The sequence below is a fragment of the Aplysia californica genome, unplaced genomic scaffold, assembly GCF_000002075.1.
Source record: "Aplysia californica isolate F4 #8 unplaced genomic scaffold, AplCal3.0 scaffold00591, whole genome shotgun sequence".
Lineage (NCBI taxonomy): Eukaryota > Metazoa > Mollusca > Gastropoda > Aplysiida > Aplysiidae > Aplysia > Aplysia californica.
Window position 1 is genome coordinate 247,340 of NW_004797861.1, and position 11,230 is coordinate 258,569.

Here is an 11,230-nt window from a genome sequence, read left to right on the forward strand (position 1 = left end):
GAGAGAGAGAGAGAGAGAGAGAGAGAGAAAGATAATGTGGCCAAAATTTACCCATGATGGTACAGAAATATGATGTTTTGTTTTTCTTTTTTATCTTGAAAACATCAAATTTTGAGGTCATTTGAAAACGCAGACTACTCCAGATAAGAGTCCTGAGTCGAAGCATCCCATTTGTAACAAGAATGTTTTACAAGAAGGAACCTTCTATCCCCGGGAACATTTTTAGATAAATATGTTCATGTATTTTGACAAAAAAGATATTTATACCACGTCTAGAAAAGATATCACAAGTAAATAAAGTTGACATGAATGAAGGATGACACCTGGTAGGATTTCTTCATTTCTCTCTTTCTATTTCTGCTTTCCACTGCACGATCTCAGGGGTAATCTAATGGAGGTTCTTCATGGCAAGGGACACTAACATATTTTAACTTATACTGTGGCGTAATTCGCAACAAAAGTGAGTGAATTTCGCATTCTAAGCAGCTGCAAGCCAATAAACCCCCTTTTTTCTTGTTTTATATAGATATTAATGTATACTTTGATCAGAGATTCATTAGTTTTTGGGCGAGGGTCAGTTTCGAATCTTGCCCCTGAAGCCTACGGCAGCTGACCATATATCCTCAAAATGTAAGTTAATAATAATATGGTTGTTCCAATGTGGGCATCATTGTCAATGGATATCTGAGTTTTCAGTCCTTTTTCTGAGAGAACTACGGAATACTTAATCCCAAATCCCCTAGCCGTACAGGTGTAAACATGTGTGGACCCCCCCCCCCACTTTCCCATTTCCAAGTCATTCCCCGACCATGCCTGCAAATTATAAGAAACTAACTAAACTTTAACCGTTAGTTTGAAATTCCCGTTTACTGCTTGGCCCGTACTGTATGCGTGCACCATAAATTCTGCTTAGCGGAATGTTATCTGCATCAGACACATACTTTAGTAATTTTGGCAGGGGGCAAGGCTAACGACATTAATTTAAAGGTTTGGTGTATCTCGAGGAAGGTAGAGGGTTAAATCAAAATAGCATAAACACCGATCTATCTAGAAAGTGTCCATAAGATGATCTGAGTAGTTTGGTTAGCTTTTTAGTTTTTTCGGGAAAATTGGTAAGTACGTTTAACCTTTTCTAAGTTCTCCCTCCCTGCACGAAGGCATTTCGGTGGCCCATACAGCTACCATGCTGAGTAGTGGTGTGTGTGGATGCTCCTCATGGTCCGTTTTTCAATTAGGCGCTCTTGAACTTAGGTCGTTTTGAGAGTTTTAAAGGCTCTTTATCGACTTATCATGATCATAGAGACAATGGACGTTAACTGTAGACGTCCCGTTTCTTAAATGGCCCTGTAGTGCACATTTGGAGGGGGGGGGGGGGGGGGGGGGGGGTTGGCATGCAGGCATCGATGAAAAGCGCATCTACTTGAAGGTTGAAGCGAAAGTCGCAGTCTCACCAGTGCACGTGCAGGGTTGAATAACGAAACAAGACTTTCATTCATCCATCCGTCATTCTTCTTCTGCATATAGACAACAGTATTTTGGAATTACCTTTGATATATGATTTTAGGCGTGTCGAAGCGTGTTCAATCTTTTTTTTTTATCGTCGAGGTTTGAACTTGGAAAAGATTTTTAAATATTTTATTTGCTTTTGCTTATTCGGCGCGGGGGGCTCTGTGGTCCAATGCAGGTTCTGGATTCTGGTAATTTTAAAAAATATTTTGATAATGCCAGGTAAACGACGGAAAAGAAAGTAGAGTAACAATCATATCAAAAAAAAATATGAGACAGAAAATGTCTTAGAGAAATTACTGCTTATTCATTAACTGTATAAAAGTACTTAGGTATCATATATTTTATCGTCTTTTGTGGGGCCTGCCATTTGCCGTTTTTCCATTGTTTCAGTACTGGGAGAACATTTTCCAAATCTGTTTTTGATTATTACCACTCAGGGCTCTTATTAAAAAGACAAGTAAAAAACTTGCCGGACGTCGTTGCTTCTTGGCAAGGAAAGTCTTTAACTGTGCGCTAGCCCACGTCCTCACCAAGCAAACCACCTTGTCGTCTGCACTGTATATTGGGCGTGTTGAACGTGTGCACTGTATATTGGGCGTGCTGAAAGTGAATCAGAAATCTCTGTTGTTAGCCGCCTAGAAGAGTTTATTTCAGAAGCGTAATGTCATCAATATTTTAATGCCCCCACCCTGTCTGACAGCATCTTCCTTGCAGTCTTCACATCCTCGGTTGTTTGTTTGTTTTTTCCCTCTTCAAACATTGTAGAAATATTTGGGGATACGTCTACCATCTCCAACCATCCCGGATACGCATGTGCCATTTTTCAAACCTCTGTGAAGATGGGCCAGACGTTGCGTTTAGCTAAATGTTTTTGTTATCTGTCTGAATGTTTGCCTTATTTTATCTTCTTTACTGTGTAACACGGGGTAAGACGAATGCATCTCACACAAATCAGGTGAAGGAATATGCATTTGATTGGTGTTTTACCTGTTTTTCCTTTATTTAAAAAAAATCACATAATTTGCAAATAATCGGTGACATGTGACTTGGTGTACTTTTGAGGAGAGGCTCAAAGGACAAATCTAGCGTTAAAAATACAAATAACGAAAGTCCGCAGAAACTTCGCAATGCGTTGAGAACGTTTAGGACCTTAACACATAGGATACGGCAGGTTGTGATGACATTGGCATGGTAGATTTTGTTTCAAAGGCAAATGAAGCCTCCTGTTTTGTCAGTGAAGTTTACGTGTGTATTTTTTTAACCAACAAATCTGTCTTCATTGTCGCACATCGTCTCTGCAACCCCCAATCGACCAACCAAGACATACGCTAACAACGTTAAATCTCTTTTGCTATCTGTTTGTGTTGCTTGCGTTGACACCCATTCTCCACCCAAGTAAGCAAGTGATCTACGTAACATCCCTTGTACATGTTGAATTCAAGCTCGCAGGAACTAATGATTCAGTAGACTGAAACACGATACTATGACATTATTATCTTATCCATATTACATGATATTATAAGTTTGAGGCAAATGGATGAGTAAGTGGGAAAGAAACCCGAAACAAGGAGTTCTCACCCAACGATAAGGCTACCAAGGAACGAAAGCATTTTTGTGTTCAGGTAAAACAGAGATTCCCCCAACTCCCAGTGCATGCAAAATGTTTTTACAGACCCTTGGACACAAGTTGGATATTAAGAGGTGGACTGTGTTGGCCAACCTGGGCTTAGGGGGATACAGCATCTGAACAGATACATTTATTATGGAGACTTCTCTATGTAGGAATTGAAGACCTGCATTTTTGCATGCGACATAGAAGAGCCTAATCAGAGATAGTGATGTAAGAGCGACCGTGACTACATTACTTGTAATATTATGCAAAATACAAAAGGACGGGATCAAGTTCATTAATTGTTTCGAAGGACATGAAAGAAATAGTTTTATCTGTTGTTTAAAAAAAAAAGAGTTTAGTGCCTACTAGACACATATTAGGCGTAGTTTAAAAAATATCCTCCCCTTCCCACTGAATACGATGAGCAAGTTTGTTGTTTACGTTTACTAGACTAGGCGGATCAAGATGAAAGAGAGCAATAGAAAGCAGTCATGATGATTACGGACTTCAGATGGCAATCGTACTCAAGAGTTTACTTAAATTACTTGAATGTAGAACTGGGGTCTTAGGAAGACGGGGTACTCCATGCTTCCTCACCCCTCTTCATGAGGGTCTATTTCAATGTGGGCAGTCATCATCAGCTGGTTGTTGTAGCGTCTGATGGGATCACGCAGCCTGCTCCTCTTACCTTCACCACTCTGCACTCCTTTCGCAATCACAACCTCCTTCGTGAAGGAGTCCTCTTCACGGCTGCTCTGTAGGTGTTCTCGGACAAAGGCTACTACCGTTAGAGGGTCAAGGGTAAGCACTCCTTCTACGTTTGCGGAGCCTGCTAGCTTATATCTGCTCTTCCATTTCCCTTGGCTCCTGTTTGTCCTGGGCTGAAGATCCACTGCAAGCGTCTGATTTTGCTGTCTTGGGTTGTCTTAAATCAATCTGCATAGAAGCTGCTGGTCAAGATCTTATCCAGAGTACTCACTGAGTCTGTAGTAAAGGTATTCTGCGGGCATCCATTAGTGCAAAGCCATTTCAGAGCCTCAGTGATAGCCTCAAGGGTTTATAACGTACAAATGCACCACAGCAGGGAAGGATTTCAAACTCTAGTTGGTGGGATAGCGAACTATTTATAACCTTTCCGTTCTTAGGTACCGACTCCAAAACATCTGGAAGAGTTCTTATTTTACCCCCCCCCCCCTCCCAACCGCCCCCCCCCTAAAAAAAACCAAAACCCCCCCCAACAACCCCAAACAAAAGAACAACTACAACAACAAACAAATAACAAAACAAAAACAAAACAAAAAGCCCCTTAAAAAAACACACACACATACACACACACACACACACACACACACACACACACACACACACACACACACACACACACACACACACATACATGCAAATGCTCACATTCCGACATATTAATGCACACACACACACACACACACACACACACACACACACACACACACACACACACACACACACACAAATGCAAACACTCACATTCAGACATATTAATGCACACGCTTACATACTGTGTTTAATGCTTAATTTTTAATTTTTTCAACAATGTGCTAGATTTAAACCCATGGACAGATTTTCATATAATATTCTTGGTTCCGCTTTGAGAAGTTCAAATATGCGCTCTAGCACCATTTGAAGATGCCGAACTCCATAAAACTCCTTTGATTTATAGGGTCGAAGGGCGTAAGGAATGAAGAAGATAAAGAAGACGATACTATTATGAACAGGACACTTGGCATTGGTTAATTAAACAGCGCCGAGATCAGTTCATTCAGCTGTCGGATCGGAGTGGGGAGTGGGGGTGGTGGGGTTCGGGTTTTCCGCCCATTTTAACACGGTAAAGTTACGAGAGGCTGGACACTCAAGAGCTTCACTTGGGAGATTTGAACCAGGACCACCCTCATCATAGCTGAGCGTGATACTGGCGAGTCCTGGTGTAGAATCTTTGCTGAGACTGCACACTTATATGCGTTATATAAATAAGTAAAATGAGTGTGTGCGTGAGAGTCTAACACAAAAAGATACACAAATATATTGTTCTCTGAGTTTAGAAAGGGGTACGTGGGGTGAAGGGGGGTTGAAGCAGTTTTGGTTGGGGGGGGGGAGGGAGTAGTTTGATGACACTGTGTCAACGCTACGTATCTTCCTATCAGCCCTTATCAGAACTTAACACTTGCTAGGGTCCACTCTGAAACCCTAACGACATTCTCAGTAGCATCCCCAGCCTCCACGAGGGCTCTGTGACGTAATGGACGCTCCTCTCATCCCGCCTGAGACGTGTTTGTACAGCAGGCCACGCTGTCAGTCAGCGATAAGACAGGCCGAACTTGTAACGTATACTTTAAACTGGGAGAAATCACGGTTTTTTTCTCCCTAAAGACTGTGTTTTGGTATTGCCACACTTAACTCCGGACAAACCGGCATCTGTGGTGTGATGGTGCTCATTGCCTGCCGTGTGCTCTCCGAAGACGTGGGTTCGACTCCTGCGTGAAGAGACCGTTTTATAGAGAAGTGGTCTCCATTTGTCAGCTGGGGCGTTATATCGTGCCCGCGCATATTGGACCTGATAGGCACGGTCGAAGCATCCGATCCCCTAACTGATCTATTTTTCGTTTCGATGGGGGGCAGGCCTTGAAACATTTGATTTATACATGTACGCAACTAATTTACAGTCAAAACAGTGCAACAAATTGAACCAGAAGGACAGGGCTTTATATTTAAAATACGTGTACATGTATATGAGTTGAGGAAGGTCCTTCTTGATCCGAACCGGTCATCCAGAAGGAAGGCTAGGTTTCTAGAGTCTTTTTGCGATACTGTGAACTCTCTCGACAGACTGAACGACAGAGAACCCCACAGAAGTCATCATGAGAGCAGAGAAATGATCCAGCCCTTGCATTAGGGAAACAGGCAAGAAACATCCCACAAGCAAAAGGGTTGCGCCCTTGTTTCTGAAAAACGAGACTTTTTGTATATGTTCTCGTATAGGTGCATGGTCAGCTCTATCAACTCTCTCTCCCCTTGAAGAAACGTCACTATTTATCGTTCATGTTTTATTTAACACTCTGTTTCTTCTTAACTATCAACTAAAAGTGGGAGGTGTGTCAAATGTTTAGCGAAACAAGGGCATGTCTTCTTCAAGTGTCAAGTGGAAAAGAATAGTCTAACTCCAATTTGAACAGTTTTAATTAAAGTCAAGTCATTCTTCCTATGAAAAATTAGGCTTATCTGTTAGATATAACTTCTAGCTTCAAGTAATACCGTAGAAACAACTGCTCAGGAGTTACAACTTTATTTATCTAAGAGGCGTGACACACCTTAATTCCATAGCCTAGCAGTGATTGGTCCGTTTTTACTGAAATAGGAGAAGGACAACTTCCATTCTCCAGTGCAGAAATCACCCATACGTTTCATAACCCCCGGGAAGTGCCGCATCACTCAGGATGTTCGGGATTAGGTTGGCGAGATCAACTAACACCTGTGGATCCTCACTGTATCTTGGCAGGGCATTTCATGACAAAAATACTTTAAACATCTATCATGTCCACGTCGTGTATCAGTGACATTCCCCAAACCACACCCTCCATCTTTTAGCTCGTGTTGGTTTCATGACAAGAATGGAGTCAAAACTAATAAGACTGTTAGGCGCTGTCGAATATAAGATTGTCCTAAGAGTAAGCCGTTGGCTCAGTAGGTACGGCATGATTTAAGTAAGGCATTGGAGACTTAAGTCTGAATCAACCTGAGTTTAGTTTTAGTTTTAGTAGAGGCTTTACGGCGCTCGCAACTGCATAAGGTCATATGAGCGCCAGAGGATTAGAGGTGTTACAAGAGAGTAACAAACATAAAAAAGAAGGAGGGGAGATAAGGACGATAGATGTTGGTTAGGAAAGAAGAAGCAAACCACACCAGAGCACCCGCCAACCACCCACCTGGGTTTGTTTCTGTACCTTGGTGGTTTGTAAATTTGAGTCGTATACACGACAGATTTTAAAACCAGCTTTTGAAATTAGTTTTGGAAGTCCCCCCTCCCCCCACCCCCGTGATCTCGTTGACTTAAGTTACTCTTTGCCAGATATGCTTAAAGATGTGCAGCTACCACTTCAAAATGGACAGTCCGGTATATCACTCATGCGACGTGGTTGAGGAGAAAATTCGCTACTTGTCAGATAATGATACCTGTGCCCCGATATATATTTTTTTTTTGGGGGGGGTTCTTTTTTCAGGGGGGGTGGGAATGAAGGGTATCTCCTGTGAACTCTTCTACTTCTTTGCTGTCCCTCCCCCTCTCGTTTTTATGTTTATTGTTTGTCTCGCTTTTACCCTGCTCTTGATATTCGTTGTCAGGCTCTGTTCTCTTTTCCGACCAAACAAACAAACAAACAAACAAACAAACAAACAAGCCCAAAAGCAACACCAACGGCAACAACAAATAATAACAACAAATAAAATGAAAAATAACACTACCCTCCAAAAAACCCCAATATCCTGATATTTCCAGTCATTTCAAATATCCTTAATGTTGCACCATGTTCAACTCAATAATGTCAATTGTTATTCAGACGCAGAATTCTACACTCGGATTGGAAGACAGCTGTCGATATCAGAATAAACCACGACAAGTACTTAAGGTTGAAGGCGACATAGTTTCCAAAACTTCCGTCTTTTGTCTGTTTCGTTTTCTGATACATGTAATACCATCATGTTGGAACACAGGGCAGAATCCCCGACTGTGAGAGAGAGAAAGGGGGGGGGGGGGGTTGTACTTCGGTTGTTTCGGGAGTTTTTCATGGCTCTCCACTGACCTGGCTCTATATTATCCGGAATGCGAGCTGCGAAAAATATGACATGAAGATCAGTATAAGCAAGACCGAAGTCATGACAATTAGCAGGAGACCAGGTAAAGTGGATATCAACATCAATGGATCCCAACTAAAACAAAGCAGAGAATTCCAATACTTGGGCAGCATTTTCACAGAAAATGGAAAATTAGATCGAGAGATAGAGACTAGATGCCAGAGAGCCAACGCAGTCAGCTACCAACTGGGCCCTCTCCTGAAACATCCCAATATCCCCATGAGCACCAAGGCGAAGCTCATCAACGCCATTTTCCTTCCAACGCTCACATATCAGTGCCAGACATGGACTCTAACAAAAGCCCTAGAGAGGAAACTGGTCACATGCGAGATGAAATGCTTAAGAAGAGCGGTCAACAAAACAAGAAGAGACAAAATTAAAAATGAAGTCATAAGGGACACCGTGGGAGCAACACCAGTCCTACCACACATTGAAAAACAAAAGGTCAAGTGGTTCGGACACCTCACGCGGATGCCCTCAAACCATCCAGCTCTGAGAGCATACAACATTAAATATTCTGGATGGAGAGCCAGAGGAAGACCAAGGCGACGATGGAGTGAATCTGTGGCAGACACCCTTAAAGATCATGGGATGTCCCTCCTACAGGCCACACGACTTGCTGCAGACAGACACCTGTGTCTCCCCGCGACACCCCAGGGTACAAGCGGAAGAAAAAAGTAAAAGAAAGTAAGTAAGTCGGGGGTCCTTCCTGCTTAATGTTAACCCGGCATCTCATGGAATAGCGCCCGCCCCACGTCGTGTAAAGTGTAGAAGTTCAGGGCATTTTGAGGACCAAAAAAAACAACAAAACAAAATAGGAAGGAAGGACAAAAGCAACAGGTGAAAAGAAAAGATGGACCAGTGACTTTCTCCAGCAACTCCCCCGAAAGTAGGGACGATTCAGAGAAGAAATTGCCCTCATGGCACAGGCAACATGAGAAATGAAATTATTAGTTAATACTCTGCATACCTGGAAGGGGGTGAGGATAGGCGTACGTTTTATTTAAGCATCTACATCACATTTGTGTTATTCTGCCAGTACTAATCTTTGAGGGCCGATTGTATATTCAACTCTCTGCCCAGCATATTTTATCTTTTTTTTTAGTTACTGTTGTGAACGATAATGAATAAACAACATGCATTTTCGGGATGTTTTGTCTCCCGTGCTTAGTCCAGTTGCCCCAATCTATGGTAATATCTGAAATGGAAAAAAGATTATAAATCTGCATCAAACAATCAATGTCTCCGATGTTACTCTCCTCTCCCCATAGGTCGATATAATGTGTGAAGTCTGTATTGACATTTTAAAAAGCTGAAAACGTCCGTAGTATATTTTCCTATCCCTGATTTACAAATCCATAATGTACAGCTAAATAACCAGAATACCATTCTAAATTCATCTAAATACTTGAGACAACATGCGATGTGTTCAAACGAAAGGAAAACAAAAGGGTCACATTTTAAGCTCAAGTCCCATTTTGTTTTAAATCTTAAAGAATATGTTTTAGGACTTGGTCCCTTGATTTCTTTCATATATTCCATTGCTACAAGAGACATTCAAAATTTTGGTCTTTTGAATGAACACCATTCCAACCTTCTCCCCCCCCCTCCCCTCCCCCCCCCCCACACACACACATTGCGCAGCTGAAACGGTGTGGCCTGCTGTGACTTCGTACTGAAAAGTTTTATCAGAAAATTACTTTCTTAGCCGTCATATTCTAGAGATAATTTAGTATCTGATGAACTATGTTTGTATTTACATACTTGGCGTTTATACTTTTAAACACAATAGACTTCAATTTGTAAACAGATCTTATATAGCGTGCTCTCAGAGCGGCTTGGACGTGCGGCCACACCTCTAAGACATACGTGTGGTTTTTGAGCTGTTGATTGACTAAGTGCAGACCAAGTTTCAAACCAGTCTTCACCCTCACAACGTAATTAATCAGTTTTCGGAGGGTAACAAAGAGAAAGAGGTGCGTGGTGAAGTGTGGGGTGAGCGTGGTGAAGGTACATGTATCTAAGTGTAATACATGTGTACTTGTAGCCGAGGAGAACAACACAGTACGTACACCACGCTTATAACTCATTTAATTCCAGACAACGAAAACAATAGGCTATTCAACGTATTGTTTGATACCCTTTTAAAATGATTGTTTGCCGGCATCGAATCCTATGTCTCACCATCCCAAGAAAGACGGGCTAATAATGATAAAGTATTCTAAAAGCATAGAGAACCCATTGCTCCCATTGGCTCAAGGCGCCTCCCTCTCCCTCCCTTCCTTTTTCTCCTTCCCAGTCTCCACCCTCCACAGTGACCGTTTAGAGACAGGTGTCGCCGAATCAGCTTCATAATATACACACAGGGTGAACCCGAGACGTACCCACGAGCCGCCTATCTACCCCGGGTGTCCGCCGAGATTTTCCCACGACAGCATTAAGTCGCTACCAAACTTTGGGCTTGATAATCCTCGCCTTCTGGTTGGCTGTCGTCACGTCCCGTGCCGCACAGGCGTTTACAAATAAATTAGAAGTCTCAGCCGCCGGGACCAGCGCTGGCCAGCAGAGGTCGTGAAGTCGAGTCGGTCGGATCATCTTCAGCAGGGGACGCCAGTGGAAGTCTGCGTCTGTCCCAGCGTTTGTTCTTCAGATAGACCCCTTGAATTTCAATCTGGTCCTAGTCGTCACTCTTCATTTTTGTGATTTTTCTAGTGATTCTTTTCCATTGCTTTTCGGATGTATTTAGATCCATTTGGATTTCAAGTGCAAACTCTTGTAGGATAAGGAAATTTATACCTTTTAACTAAGGACAAAAAGAGAAAAAAAAGACTTCAGCATAAAGTTTAAACAACCGAAGCCTTAGTTTTTTAACAGAACACTTGTTTAGGTAGGAAAACTCAGTGCCTGAAATGATTTCCCGGGATTCAGCCCTAACCACACCCATGCTGTGTGTCGTTCTGCTGGCAGTGGGTCTGCCACTTACAATTGCATATGGGGCGTCTGGTTGCCAACAGGAACAGAACTGTCGTCTGCCAGACTGCTTCTGCCCGACATTCGAGCATCCCTTGGGGAGCAACAACGTGCCTCAGATGGTCTACTTCGGGTTCGATGATGCTGTACAGGCGCAGGTGGGTGGGTGTGTGTGTTCGCCCGTGCGAGCACTTGTGTGTGTGTGTGTGTATGTGTGTGTGTGTGTGTGTGTGTGTGTGTGTGTGTGTGTTTATG

The 11,230-nt window shown here is 42.6% G+C and overlaps 1 protein-coding gene across 1 annotated transcript in view; it reads left to right on the plus strand.

The window, feature by feature from the left end:
• Nucleotides 1-10,537: 10,537 nt before the first annotated feature.
• Nucleotides 10,538-11,230, plus strand: part of LOC101850596 — a 12,659-nt gene continuing 11,966 nt past the window's right edge. The window contains exon 1 of the mRNA XM_005107310.3: nt 10,538-11,133. Within this exon, the coding sequence (XP_005107367.1) occupies nt 10,915-11,133 (219 nt within the window). The 5' untranslated portion in view covers nt 10,538-10,914. The remainder of the gene's footprint in view (nt 11,134-11,230) is intronic.